General features: G+C 45.0%; 1 protein-coding gene across 1 annotated transcript in view; it reads left to right on the top strand.

The window, feature by feature from the left end:
* The first annotated feature begins 10651 nt into the window (after positions 1–10651).
* Positions 10652–15640, top strand: part of TYR (tyrosinase) — an 84788-nt gene continuing 79799 nt past the window's right edge. Inside the window, exon 1 of the mRNA XM_090031770.1 lies at positions 10652–11492. Within this exon, the coding sequence (XP_089887896.1) occupies positions 10674–11492 (819 nt within the window). The 5' untranslated portion in view covers positions 10652–10673. The remainder of the gene's footprint in view (positions 11493–15640) is intronic.

Raw genomic sequence — 15640 nt, 5'->3', positions numbered from 1 at the left:
CCTTCCAGTCAAAGGGCCCAGGCAGGAGCAGATGCATACCACAAATCAATGCATAGCTGCATAGATGGTGTCGCCAGCATAGCTTTGGCTTCTTCAACCATGGGATGTTGCTTCAAAAATAAGGATATCTAGGAAGAGATGGGATCCACTTGACAAAGAGAGAGAGCATCTTCACAGACAGGCTTACTAACCTAGTGAGGATGGCTTTAAACTAGATTTGCCAGGGGATGGAGACCAAAGCCCTGAGGTAAGCAGGGAAGTAGAAGACCTGGACAGAATCCAGTGGAGGGCAAATGGTTCGGTGGCTAGGGGATGGGGCACATGGCTTTTGAGGAGAGGCTGAGGGATCTGGTTTTATTTAGTCTGCAAAAAAGAAGACTTAAGAGGGATTTAGTATTAGCCTTCAACTACCTGCAGGGGGTTCCAAAAAGGATGTAGCTAAAGTGTTCTCAGTGGTAAGAGATGACAGAAGAAGGAGCAATGGTCTCAAGTTGCAGCAAGGGAAGTTTAGGTTAGATATTAGGAAGAATTTTCTCATGAGAAGGGTAGTAAAACACTGGAACAGGTTAGCCAAAGAGGTGGTGGAAGCTCCATCCCTGAACATTTAAGACCTGGCTAAACCTGACTAGACAGAGCCTTGGCTGAGATGATCTAATTGGGGACAGTCCTGTTTTGAACAGGCAGTTGGACTAAATGACTTCTGAGGAGATTAGATGACCTTCCAACCCTAAGTTTCTATGATTCTAAGTGGTTGAATACAGATAACAGCAATGAAGTGCGGAAATTAAATTAAGGAAAACCAGTAGATTTACTGCCGAAGAGACTTTGTGTATATGTTACCTATAGTATTCCAAATACTGCTGTATATCTGAATTTATACATTTTATACGGTTTCTGTGTGCATTAAATATTTGTCTTGCAATAAAATTGTATTGCATTCTCACCTTGAAAATCTATAGGACCCCATTAGTACTTACTCATCCAGGTATTATATGCAATATGCCTGAAGTTGAATGCTGAAATCTTCCTGAAAACTGCCAAAAGCCAGAATGCGGGCCTGTTTCAGTAAAGGGTTAAGCTGAGGTGTAGTAAATATGGAGTGCAACCCTGTAACATTTATCCTTAGTAGGTCTGAATTGGTCTGACAGAGACTGAACAGACTTATGGTTACCTTTGATGTACAATAGGTCATCAGCTACCCTAACCTACTCCCCAGATAGCACAAAAAACAGCCCTTACAGCCTTTGTCTCTGTTACACTCTTATTGCTCTAACTGCATCCACTCCTTTTCTTCCTGTTTTTGGATTATCATAACAATTCTGTGGCACCAGTGACTCTCAATATATCACTCGCTTTTTATTCAAACTTCTTTAATCCTAGAGGACTCCTGCAATATTTAGCCTGGGTCTGAAGGCAGTAAGTGATACCTTGTACCTCCTCAGATGACAACCAGACGTGGGATTCTTTTCTGCCTAGGTAGGTGGATTTATTTCAATGACAGCATTACCCAGGTTTTAATACAATTCTGCCAGCCTTGAATTTTAGAGCATGGGCCATCACTCCAGTCATGATTGATGTGTCTGCAGGTGCACTCTATCAGGTCATCAGTTGCTCTTGCAGGTTATTAGGTATGCAGCTCTTGAGGCAAAACTTGATCACTTATAACTGTCAGACTCACTTCTCAGCTAAGAGTTGTGGCCCTTTCATATATTCAAACTGGTACACTTAAGCTTTGTCTCCTCAGTATTATTCCAGAAGGCCTATAGGTATTTGTTTAAGGCTAAAAAGATTGCTTCTGGTAATATATGATCTGCTTCTTAGCAAAGACCCCTGCTGAGTAGCAGTGATATTGGTAGCTGAATAAGATGTTCACCAGAGGCTTAATTTCTTGTCACACTTAATTTTAAGATTACATTCTAATTAACCAGATATCCAATAGTATACCTAATAGTGTATACTGTTAAAATAATGGGCTTCTTAGACGTGGCTTAATAATACTGTATTTACTTGAATTTAAGACAACCCTGAATTTCAGACGATCCCCCTGATAATTAAATTCTATACATGAAAAAATTATATATTTTTTTCAATTTTCCATGTATAGAAGCAAATTATTGGATGGTCATCTTTAATTTACCTCCGTCATTGCTGCAGGGGGGGAGGCAGGTAGTCTAGGGAGATCAAGAAGCTTGCCCCCTGCTTCTGCATGCTCCCTGCCACCTCTGCCCTCTGCCTCCCTGCCAAAGATTCAGCCTCCACCCCTCCCTCTCTGCCTCTGCACCCCCCAATCTTTCCCTTCCCTTTGCTCCATGCCAGCAGACTCCATCCCAATTCTAGTTTGTGGCACTGAGTCAAGCTGGGCACCACTGCTATAGGGCCGAGCCGGGGCTGTGCTCATTGCCGTAGGCTGCAGTGTGGATGAAGCCTGCTGGCACAGAGCAAAGGTAAGGTGGGAAGGAGAGGGATGGGTGGGACATCAGAGGCTACGTGGAGGGGAAGGATGAGAGGGAAGAGGATTTCATAGAGTTCATAAACTTTGGGGCTGGAAGAGACCTCAAAGATCATCAAGTCCAGGCCCCTGCCCCAGGGCCAGGAAGTCAGCTAGGATCAAAGGATCCCAGCAACATAAGCATCCAAATGTTTCATGAATGAGTCCCGAGTGGTGCCTGCACCACTTCTGGAGGGAGTCTATTCCAGCTCCCGGGGGCTCAGACAGTAAAGAATTTTTTTTCTTATGTCCAGCCTAAAACAGCCTTGGAGGAGTTTATGACCATTGGTCCTTGTTTTTCCTTGGGGTGCTCTGGTGAACAGATGTTCTCCCAAGTCCTGATGTACACCCCTCATGTACTTATAGGCAGCCACTAGGTCCCCCCTGAGCCTGCGCTTTTCCAGGCTGAAGAGTCCCATGGCTCTCAGCCTCTCTTCATAAGGCCTATTCTTGTTCCCTCTGATCATGTGTGTGGCTCTCCTCTGGACTTCCTCAAGCTTCTTGACATCCTTCCTGAACTGTGGAGCCCAGCACTGGATGCAGTACTCCAGCTGTGGCCTCACCAAGGCCGAGTACAGTGGGAGGATGACATCCTGAGATTTACTTGGGAAACATCTATGGATGCAAGCCAGAGTTTTGTTTGCTTTACCAGCTGTGACATCGCATTGGTGTCTCATGTTCATCTTGTGGTCAATCATGACCCCCAAGTCTCTTTCAGCAGTGGTGCTAGCAAGCGTAGCACTGCTGAGCCTATAAGTATGCTGTGGGTTTTCTTCCCTGAGGTGGAGTTCCTTACATTTATCGGTATTGAACGTCATCAGATTTGTATCCGCCCATTTACCAAGTTTATCCAAGTCAGCCTGGATCACTAGCCTGTCCTCAGCTGTGGACGCTATGCCCCAAAGTTTAGTGTCATCAGCAAACTTAGCCAATGCGCTTCTGATACCAATGTCCACATCATTGCTAAAGATGTTAAAGAGAATCGGTCCAAGGACAGAGCCTTGGGGGACACCACTGGTCATGGAGCACCATAATGATTTGCTACTATCGACCACTACTCTCTGGGTCTGACCTCAGAGCCAATTTCCCAGCCATCGGACTGTGGTGTAGCCAAGGCCACAGCTGACCAAATTTTCCATGAGGAGTTCATGGGACACCAGATCAAAGGCTTTTTTGAAGTTCAGGTATGTGACATCAATCTCTTCTCCCTTGTCCAGAAGATATGTCACCTGGCCATAGAAGGAGATGAGATTGGTCAAACAAGACCTACGCATGACAAACCCATGCTGGGTTTCCCTCAGCCAGTTGCCCTCAGCCAGTTTATCTAGAAGGGTTGCCATGATAATTTTCTCCAGAATCTTACCGGGGATTGAGGTCAAGCTGATTAGCCTGTAATTGCTGGGATCTACTTTCCTCCCTTTCTTGAAGATGGGTACCACACTGGCTTTCTTCCAGTCTTCAGGTACTTCACCTGATCGCCATGTGTTTTCAAATATTTTTACCAATGGTTGGCTATGACACCTGCCAGCTCCTTGAGTACTCTAGGGTATAATCTGTCAGGACCAACTGACTTGAAGGTGTCCAGTCAGTCAAGGTGATCCTTTACTAGGTCAACACCAAGGCTGGGTATAAATATGCCCTCACCCTGACCGTCCCACATCTTGCTAGACATGCACGGGGAGACATGACAAGGTGAAGAGGCAACACCTGCAGCTGTGGCTCTGACCCCAGGCAGGATCTGGAGCCTGGGCCACAGCAGCCCCTGCCCTTGTACTTGATTCTAAACTGAGAGACTTTTGCCCTCACATTAAATGGGGGCCTTTTCTTAGAAACAAGTAAATATAATAGTTTGGAACTCTTGCTGGTCAAAAATAGTCAGAATTTACTAGTCTAGTCTTCTGTTCCATTGATTCAAGTTACCTCATCTCCATTTAAACCAAAAGCCAGGGTCCATTAGTCATCTCTGGCTGGCATAAATATTATTCCAAATGTACCTATATTTTCTTTCTTGTGGCTCAGACTGCTTTCTTTTCTGCTGCCCAAGGCACTGCTGAGTAGTAGCTTACTCTGCAAGTGACCCCACTGTTTTAAATAAGTTATTCAGCATACATAGAGGGCACAGATACTGAACAATAAGGAGTAGTAGGCAGGCAACAAAGCCAGCACTAACTTACAATCCATGACTGTGGTACCCTCAGGCTTACTGTGCTTGTCTGCACAAATGAGAAACAGCATAGCCAAGTCCAGACAGCACATTAGGGGTGCTAATTAGCACTGCTGACTGCTAAAGCCAGTTTAGCTGGCCCCCAAGCTAACTAGCTCACCTGAAGGGCTGAGAAGGTGCATCAAGCAGATTTAGGAGGCAGCCCATTTGGGAAAGTGGTGTTCTTCTGCTGTGAAGGATAATTCTACCAAAGTCTGGTCCTGTTTGGAGGACCTCAGACAGTCCTTACCCACTCTTTAACAGACTCTCCTGTCTCCTATTTATACTTATTGAATGTTCCTTTTACTTATTATGCCTCTGATGGTGCTGTCATCTCTGCAGTTCTCAGCTGAGGTGTTGTGCTGCTATTGCTGACCCTGAGCCTCTGTTTCTGGGAGTTACTATTTAGGGCTGGACTGGGAAGTGGCTGCTTTAGGAGGGGATACCCAGCTCTAGCATGGCCTAAAGGGATATCCCAGTGGCATACTTAGGGGGAGCAAGAGAGGCACAAACCCTAGGTACCAACTTAAAGGTGGTGCCCCCAGGACCCTTCTACCTGCTGGTTTGTGCCCTGGACCTGTCTTTATACCAAAGCCAGTGGACACTCACATGCCCCCTATGAGACCCCTCTGCCTGCTCCTGCTGCTTGCTAAGCACTGCTGTTCCCTGCAGAAATTTGAGGCTGTAGTAGAGGGTCATAAGAGTAGCCTTTGTATAACCTGGGAACACCCAAGGGTGTGCCCATCCTCAGTTGGAAGGGATAGATGAGGCAGGCAACAGTGCTGTGAGAGGGACACCAGTGAGTTGAGGGCAGGTCCCTCTTTCCTCTATAGAGTCAACTCCATGCCAATGTTCTTAACTATTTACAATGTACAGAATTATAATATACCTATATTTCTTATTCAATATATAGAGATAAACATTCTACTAGGTAACAAGAGAAAACTTTCCAAAAATATTCTTAGCAATATCTTTTAACACCAAAGGTATACAGATAAATATTTACAATATGATAAGCCAAAAACCCATTATACCAAATTAACCCAATTCCACAACATTTTGTACAACATATTCATATTTATGATAACAATTATACAACACATGAAATGCAGTTTTACATGATATAAGGTGGTTTACCCCTAGATCCCAGCTAGCAAGGGGTGGGAAGGGAGGGAAAATTACCTGAGACTTCCCTTCTGGGGGGGCGAGGGAGACTGCTTTATTTCAGAAATGCCTCCCCTGTGGGACCCGATTCCACCAGCTACTTACAGCTTTCTCTGAGGAGCTGTTAACAGGGACTCAGAGCCCTTTGCTCAATCAGAGGCCACACCAGTGTTGTCTGCTTTGGGCACCAAGGGTTCTTCCAGCTCTCGGGTGGCGGGGGGAAACCTATTCACCACTGGCTGAGTTTACCTAGCCTTATGCCTAGGCCTCCCCTTTCATGGGCCCTGCTCTAGGCTCCAGGGCTCTTTTAGTTCTTTGGTCGGGCCACACTGCAGGACTCCAGTTATCTTGCTTATGCTGGGGCTAACCCGAGCAGCCTTGAGCTGCTGCCAGGGCAGGTTCTCCATGTGCTGGTCTGCACACCATGTCGGGCCCACTGTGCACACTGGGCTTTTATCTACACCAGAGGCCCCACCCTTGAAGTCTGCCAGACCTGCAAAGCTCAGTCTTCAATCAGGTCCTTGTGTTCCTCATCCCTGCCCCCTCCCCAACTGAGCAGGGGCAAGGTAAGCCACTCCTAGCTGTTACCTGATTGGTAGAAATGTCCACCAATCCAAAGTGTTCTTCTCCAAGCCGGGCTTACCAGGCAAAAGAGGTGAGCCCACCATACTTGTCATAGGTCAGGGAGCACTGGGCTGGCCACTAGCTGAGGCAGCACCATGGCCCCTCTTCCCTTGCTTTCCCAGCTCTGCGGCTCAGCAATGCTATTTCCCCATCTCTCAAGATTCCCATGGAAACCCTGAAGTCAAAGCTGTGAGATCTGGGCCAGGTCAGGTGAAGGAGATGCCTCTTGCCCGCTGTACTTGCTTATCCTCTTCATGGCTTGGTCAATTGCTGACAAAATGGATTGGTTTGTTATCTAATATGTATTATTTTTGATGCACTTTAAGAAATAAATTCATTTTTGAAATGGGGTGCTGCTAAACTCAGAAAAGTTATGATGGGGAGCCCTGAGTCTAGAAGAGTTGAGAACCACTGAGAATTTTCATCTCTCTCCCCTAACGTGATTCTTTTTTCCATTGTACGCTCTCTTTTCTGTCCATCCTTTGCATTCTTCCCCAAACCCATTATCTAGCAGTATGTTGGTATCTTATAAATTATATTTAACCTTGTAAGACTGATCCAATCTTTTTGTCATCCCAGATTCTTTTTTTAATGGTCAAAAGTAGATGATTAAAACTTTAAAAGCACAGAAACTTCTAAAAACTTTAAAAACAGGTTTAGAGAGCTGATGATCAAGCACCACTGGGGTTAAAAGGCTTTTAGAAAAAGAATATTAATTTTATTCTGAATATTCAGACTGAGGAAAGAGCTGCTCCACCACCAGCAGTTCAGGATTGAAATTAGTTTCTTTGACCTCTTCAGATGAAGAGACTTGTTTTTTAAATATATTTCTGCTCCCCTACTCAAAAGACATGGAAGAGGATGGAGCAGGTTGGTCCAATTTGGAGATCAGTGAGTAGTGAGAGTTATCTCTGTGAGTCATTGTGACCTCTTGTACAACTTCTACAGCTCTTAATTTTGACTGTGCAATTTGCTTTTGAGCATAATCATGTCAAAGCAACATGTGAGCAGCAGAGAGGCAACAGAGGTTATATCATGGGACTAGAAAACAAGAAATCTGTATGCTAGTCCTGATTCTGCTACTGCTTCAGTGTTTGAACTGCGGGGAAGTCACATCACCTCCCTGTGCCTTTGGGTTTTTTGTTTCCATCTGTAAAATGAGAATAATAATAGTATTTACCTTTGCAAAGCACCTTGAGATCATGGCATGAACACTTATGTATATTCCTACTATTCTGTTCCTCTTCTATATTTAAATTGCTTCTTTAATAGTACCTGACCCATTTGCAAGCTTAGACAGGAGCCTAAAATGGGCAAGTCTTCATTTGAATACTCAGAGGCAGAACACAATATTTTAAGTGAGGCATACTATGTGAGATTTGAGCCACACATTTTCTAGAAAGTGGGAGCATCTACATTTTAGCATGCTGGTTACAAACTGTTCTCAGCCAAGAAAGAGCAAACCCATGTAATGATTATGTAGGATGAAGAGTGGAAGAAAGAATGTTAAAATAAAGCACAAGCATTCCTCAGGAGGGCAGGGGTGGAAGTTAGAAAAGCTATTGCACCTAAGACCTCTCCAATAAAGAGTTTGATTGCTACTGTGACATGAACATGTTTCATAATTGGGTCAGGAGTGACTGAATTGCACCTGGGGAAGTCTGCTGTCATGCAGGCTATGAGGGCATGCACACATTTCCTTGCTTGGCACTTCTATGGCCAGGGACAAATGGAACCCGTGGTCCAGGAATGGTCAGGCATGGTCCCAGTATCATCCATACCAGTGCTAATTGCCCGAATGAAAACATAGGACATCGTTAAGGTGGAAACAGCAAAAGTCCCTTTAAGAATGTGCACTGCTTTTCAGTCACAGTTCAAATGGTTTGCTTCTCACTGGCACTTGAACTCTGTCCAACATACTCAAGTGTAAATTAATTGTTTCAGAAATGCAGCATTATGGTACGTTGGGGGAAAAAAGGGATCTGAATTTACACCAGACCCTGAACAAGGACAATCAGAGGAAAACAGTGTTACCCTTAAAACATGCATACGTGCACACTCACTGCTTCACTGTGAAATTTATACCCAGAGCCATCCCTGGGCAGCCTCCTGCCTGAGGGCAGATTAAAGCAACAGGACACATATCCTCAAACATGGTCCCTGGATCTTTTGTTATGCATAGCAGTTTTATACCAGCATCAGTCTATTGATATGGGAGAAGGAGAAAGAGACATAGACTGCAAAGGTTTCCTAAGGATCTGACACACAAAAAAGCTAAGCAGGGGGAAGCTCTGTCATGATACTCATTTCACAAGCCTACCATGAGAAACAGGCAAATAACCGAAACAGCACATTTAATGTCAGCCTGTGGGTGCAAGCAATTAAAAAGCAACCAGAACCACAAACCGCACCCCCCCCCACAATGCCCCAAGACCCTGTGATAATCTCCTGAATTTCTGAAGCATAGAAGCCAACAGGATTAAGGATCCTCGTGCTCCTCGGTGTGATCATGTGATGACCTGCTGATCCCAGCAAAAGGCAACATTTCCCAATTAAGTTCTCACTTCTTTTGGCTGTAGGATACTCCAGGTGCCACTGAACTTCTCCACATCCCTGAGCGATTTTCCCATTTCTTAGCTTTTGGAACAATATTCTCTTGAGTAGCAGTAACTCAGTTTCAGGGAATAAAAGACTGAAATAATTTCTCAGGCTTGATGGAGGACTCTAGTGCCCTGTAAACAGCACAGCTGGAGTCTGTGTAAGTCTCTGTAGACAAAGAAATAGGAGCATGGGTGGTTTAGGGCTGTAGTCAATGGATGTTGATTACAGCATCATAGTGTCACAGAACCTTTTCTAGCTGAGGCGATGAATAGTTGTGGGTATGTGCCCTGAGGTTAGAGGTCACAATCCTATATGAAATGTACATTGTGCAATCTACCAGTGGAGGAGAGTAAGATTTCATACATTTCATACATTTCATAGACATTTAGGCTGGAAGGGACCCTGGAGGATCATTGAGTCCAGCCCCCTGCCCCAGGGGCAGGAAGTCAGCAGGGATCATAGGATCCCAGCAAGATAAGCATCCAAATGTGTCTTGAAGGTGTTCAAAGTGGGTGCTTGAACCACCTCCAGTGGTAGTCTGTTCCAAGCCTTGGGGGCTCGGACAGTGAAGAAATCCTTGCTTATGTCCAGGCTGAATCTTTCACAGTGGAGTTTGTTACCATTCAATCTTGTCATCCCTTGGAGGGCTCTGGTGATACAGGCTTGCTCTGACATAAACTCTCATAGCTCCTTTGATGTTAATAGAACAATGACAGTTTGCATCAGGGGACAACTTACCTCCAAAAGTTTAATGTCAGGCAAGGGATGCCATGAAGTTACTTTGCTGTGGGCTATCTACAGACAAGAAGCAGTTTCACCACTCCAACACAATGATATCAAAAAGCACACCCTTAACTTTTTTTCTGGGCCCTACATTCACACTTTATGTGACCTTAGTTGACACAGGTTTTAATCTGGAACGGGCTGCCAAGAGAGGTGGTACTATCACCTAACTTGGAGGTCCTCAAGAGGAGGCTAGATAGGCACCTGGCTGGGGTCATCTGCTCTTGGTCCTTTTCCTGCCTGGGGCAGGGGGTCGGACATGGCGATCCGTCAGGGTCCCTTCCTACTCTATAATCTATGAATCTATGAGAAAAAAACATCAACCAGGTTCCTCTTCCCCTCCCCCCGCACTCTCCCCTTTTCTAGATTAGCTCTGATTATTTAAGTCAACACATTTTATTTGGTCTGATTTCTTAAATGCATAAATAAGGATTTAGAATTGTCACTGGTGTTTCTGTGCCCAAGTTTTACTTCCTCTACAATTGCCAGAGGAAAGCAATCATGTGCTAAGCAGAAGATGAAAGCTTATAATAAGTCTCTGTATTTTGAGGCTGCAGGGGGAGGACGGGAAAAGTCACTTGGATGTAACCCAGAACATGTGATAATCAGATTAACAGGGTACTCTGTGTGTGTTTCTATGTCTGGAGTAGGAAAGGTGAAAGATATTGAAGACTTGCATAGTAAAAAAGTCAGGAGTGAAACTTTCCCACTGGAGGGAAACAATTTCTTTCATTCTCTGGGCTGCAGAAGGGGAGAGAGCTCTTCATGCACTGAACCGTAGCACTGAACGTCGCCTGCTGCTGTGTTAGGATGTCTCTCTTTGCCATGACTTTCCTGCTGGGAATCCTGCAGCCTTCCTCTGCACAGTTCCCTCGAGTCTGTGCTACTTCAGAAAGTTTGCTGAAGAAGGAGTGTTGCCCGCTATGGGATGGAGATGGGTCTCTCTGTGGGGAGTTGTCCAACCGAGGGTCCTGCCAAGACATCCTTCTCTCCCATGCTCCTCTAGGACCACAGTTCCCCTTTTCAGGGGTGGACGACAGGGAGGACTGGCCTTCTGTGTTTTACAATAGGACATGCCAGTGCAATGCCAATTTCATGGGATTCAACTGTGGAGAATGCAAGTTTGGTTTCTCGGGGCCCAGCTGTAATGAGAGGAGACTGCGAGTGAGAAGAAACATCTTCCAGATAACTGCCAGGGAGAAAAATAAGTTTCTTGCCTACCTCAACTTGGCTAAGCGCACTCCCAGCCGGGACTATGTCATTGCCACTGGCACTTATGCTCAGATGAACAATGGCTCAAACCCTATGTTCAGCAATATCAACGTATACGACCTCTTTGTATGGATGCATTATTATGTCTCTCGTGACACCTTGCTAGGTGGGTCGAGCATATGGAGGGATATTGATTTTGCCCATGAAGCTCCAGGTTTTCTGCCTTGGCATCGACTGTTCTTACTGATGTGGGAAAATGAGATTCAGAAATTAACGGGTGATGAAAACTTCACCATCCCCTACTGGGACTGGCGAGATGCCGAGGGCTGCGATATCTGCACTGATGAATACATGGGAGGCAGGCACCCCACCAACCCTAATTTACTGAGCCCAGCATCTTTTTTCTCCTCCTGGCAGGTAGGGACTGGCAGGTGGGGGAGTGGTGGGGAGAGGGAGAGTTGCTCTGTGCAGAGGTATGCCATGTATACTGGTTTTTGGTGAGTGGGAAATCTAGTTTCCCCAAGTGTCTCATTCTCTTCCTAAATCACCTTCAGTGTGACTCAAGGCAAGGTGTGCAAACAGCTTTGTGGTAATGCTGAATATATACATCTAGCTGAGAGAAAACAGGGCATTTGTATGCAACTTGCCAGCATGCAGCCATTCCACAGAAGTGTTTGTATCTGAGGAATGGAAGCCAAAGTATGCAGTTGTCCTGAATTTACTCTGCAAGCTACAAATTGGAAGGCTTTCTCCTCCCCTTTTTGTCCAAATTTTAAAACCATCCAATTAAGCTTATCTACTTTAATGCAAAAGTCTTCAGTGCACCCAGAAGGACTGGCTGTGTTGTTTCATAGTTTCATAGTTAGTAGGATCAGAAGAGACACGAGCAGATCATCAAGTCCGATCCCCTGCCATGGCAGGAAAGAGTACTGGGGTAAAACAACCCCAGCAAGGTGATTGTCAAACCTTACCTTAAACACCCCCAGGGTAGGAGCCAGCACCACTTCTCTTGGAAGTTGGTTCCAGGTCCTAGCCGCCCTGACCGTGAAGTAGCGCCTTCTGATGTCTAATCTGAATTTACCCTCTGCCAGCTTGTGACCGTTATTTCTTGTCACTCCTGGCGGTGCTCGGGGGAACAGTGACTTCCCCAGTGCCTGCTGGTCCCCCCTGACTAGCTTGTAACAGGCCACTAGATCCCCCTCAGCCTCCTCTTGTGGAGGAGCCTGTCCTCATAGGGTCTGCCCTGCTGTCCCCAATCATGCAAGTGGCCTCCTCTGTACCCTCTCCATGTTGTCCACATCCCTTTTGAAGTGCGGTGCCCAAATCACTTGTTAACATCAGTGGGTTTTTTTGAAGGACAAATAACAGCGAATCTCCCTGATAAATTGAGCTAAGAATTTAGTATTCTGAATATTTCTGACTTTTCAAGCAAAGTTTAATTTAATCTGTAAAGCAAGTAACCTCCCCCCATCTTTGCCTAGCTCAAGTATTGTTTTCGTACTGGGCTCAGATGGAGCGCTATGGGAGTTCACAACTTTAAAGGCTTAATTGTGACTCGATTATAATCTATTAATGCCTACACAGGGGAGAAAAAAGTTGATAACAGAGGTTCTTCAATCTAGCAAATAAAGTTAGAACAAGAGCCAATATTTGAAAATTTAAACTAGGAAATACAGACTAGTTAAAGTGCACATTTTTATTGGGAATTTTTATTGGGGAAAAAAGCAGGGCACCTTAGAGACTAACTCATTCAGGGAGGCATGAGCTTTTGTATTTCATCAGCAGGTTGTCACCAATGAAATCTTATGCCTCTGAACAAGGTTGTCTCTTAAAGTGCCAGTCTGGCCTGCCTTCTGCCTGATTTCTGACTAACACAGCTAACTACTTCTCTCTACCCATTTTTATCAGTGATAGAGAAACAGAGATAGGGCTGTGGCAAATCACTGGAAATGTTGTAATTGGGGTGGGTGCTTTTCTAAAATAAATGCTCTAGTTTAAGCAAAGCTATTAAGTGCACTTGAAGCAGGATTGAATGCAAGGAAGTCCCATGGTCAGTGTTAAGGAGGAAGTTAGAGTAGACAATTACTATGTCCTTATGGTCTATAAAAAGTTGGGGTGAACAGTCTTTGTTTCACTGACCTCCAAAGAGATGCATTGATTTATGCCACCTGAGGACTGGCCAGTTTTCATGATTTAAGCAGACTGGGAGAGACTCAATGACATGCTTCAGCAGCTTGTTGTTGTTGTGGTGTCACAAGGCAAAGACTGACTTAACTAGCTGCTGAATGCAAATGCAGGTTTCCTTAGTATTGTCTGGAACTGCACAAAGTACCCAGATAGTAGCATCTGGCTCTTTATTTGGAGCTTATGGCACCTTTCATTGGCTGCAGAGTAAAACCAGAGTAGCTCTGATGATTTAGGTGAAAGTCCAGCTGCACACCATTTCAGTGCAAAATTGGTCCCACCTACAAAACAAGCATAAACAGGAAGGTATTTACTACACACTGCAATTTGTTCATTCTGACAAAATGAGACTAGTAGATCCCTGCAGAATCTGATCCTTATTTCTAAAGATCTATACATGAAAATGGCATTTAAGCATAGAAATGATATCCTGGCCCCAGTGAAATCAATAGGAATTTTGCTGTTGACTTCAGTGGAGCCAGTATTTCACCCATAATATCAGAGTCATAACTAGAAAGTTTTGCAGTCTGAGCTGGACAACACTGGGGTGGGGGGGGGGACAGAGGAATGGTTGCCATCTTACCTGCTGCAGAGACTCCAGAGGTATCACAGCCCCCAGCTGTTGCTTTTGAGGTGCAGTGTCTGCATGCTTTGCCTGTTTTTGCTGTAGCATGTAGCTGCTCCTGTGATGGGGCTCCCTGGAGACCACAATTCAGGCAGCCCCTCTCAGTGCCCAGGTTTGGCACTTCCCTTGCCTGCCCTAGTTATGCTACTGCATAACATATGGTGGGGCTGATTCTGGCTTCACACTGGTTTAAATGAAGAGCAATGAAAGAAGCGTAGAGATACCATACCAGGGTAAAATTAGTGTAAGTGAGGCAGAATCAGGCCTCTCATACCTATCAGATTGGATGGCAAGTCAATAATAGGAGGGTACAGGTATTAACAGGGCATTAGCAAGTTTCTTTTTCTCTTCACAAGCATGCATGTTTCCTATAAGGTACTATGTGTTAAGGAGGTGGGGTGTGGAAACAGTTAGGTTTGTTATGCTTTGCTTATCTTATCAGAGATGATTGTTCAATCTAGCCTCTCACAGATTCCCTGTGATGAAAGTGCTCTGATAGTACAACATATTTAAAAATCAGTGGGATTTTATGTCAGGATTTCAGGGTGGATTTCACTCAGCCATTTGGTAAATGATGCAAAGCTTTCACAATGCAAGTGAAGCCAATCAAAGTCTTTATGTGAAGCCAATCAAAGTCTTTACCTGAGTAGGTCACAAAAGTTTGGAAAACTGCAGGATGTTTAAAAGATGTTCAGTCTGGGGGTAAAATTTTCAAAAAGCACCGACATGCCATTCTCAAAAGCCTCTTGAATCACTTTGGAGAATCTGATTTGAACACTTAAGACATTCAGGTGCTTTTGAAAAAGTTTGTGGTTGATCAGTTTTCAAACTAGCTCTAATCATAACTTTGAACTCTGATACTCCTTTTGTATTTTTCTTCGCTTCTCGGCCTCTTGAAGGCTCGGATCGAAAACATTTTCTCTTGACTTAGGACTAGATGCAGTAAAGGACTTTCATGCTTAAGACAGGACTTAGGCAGGACTCAATTGGCTAAGTCTAAAATTGCAGTTCAAAAAGCATTGCTCACCTGCTGCCTAATTTTAGGCATGCCTACACTGAGGACACAGACAGAAGTTACATTTGTGGTGCAATTGGCCCCTTGAAAACACTCTACAGCCATGCTCTTACAGAAAAGCATGGCTACAGAGCACTTTAAAAGTGCCTGATCATGCAACAATCTGAGCCTTTATTACATGAGGATTCAGATGAGGGCACTCCAAAATGCAGTGCCTTCATTAACTTCTGTCAGCATGCACTGTCCCCAGTGCTGTCTTCAGAATGGGAGGGGGAGAAGGGAAGGAAGGGATTTCCATTTGGGGTTTGCCCCATCCTTGCTAGAGGGTGGGACTGGAGCCCCCCTGAGGTGGGGGAGCTCCAATCCACCTACCCCAACCCCCAGCACCAGCTTGGCACCCCCAGACTGAGCTCCCTCCCCTCCCATTCTGAAGACACAACTGGAACTGGGTGGTGGGGAGGGGCAAGGCTAACTGGAGCTTGATTGCTCAGCCCCCTGGACCCAACAGCAAGTGTTGTTGGGTTGCGGGAGAGAAGGATGCTGTAACTCATGGCACTTCCTGGGAAGTGCCGTGATTTATTGTGGGGAGCTGAATGTCTGTCAGTGCCTTCTAAAGTTTCTCACCCTTTGACTAAGGAGTCAACTAGCTGTCTATAATGCTATCCTTGGGCTTGTCTAGGACTGTCCTAGTATGATTGCTGAGGTCTAGGGTGGATCTGGATCTAAACTCTCAGCAATGGA

This window comes from Crocodylus siamensis, chromosome 1, assembly GCF_052110815.1.
Source record: "Crocodylus siamensis isolate JL-2025a chromosome 1, ASM5211081v1, whole genome shotgun sequence".
Lineage (NCBI taxonomy): Eukaryota > Metazoa > Chordata > Crocodylia > Crocodylidae > Crocodylus > Crocodylus siamensis.
This window is presented reverse-complemented; position numbering and strand designations above follow the sequence as displayed.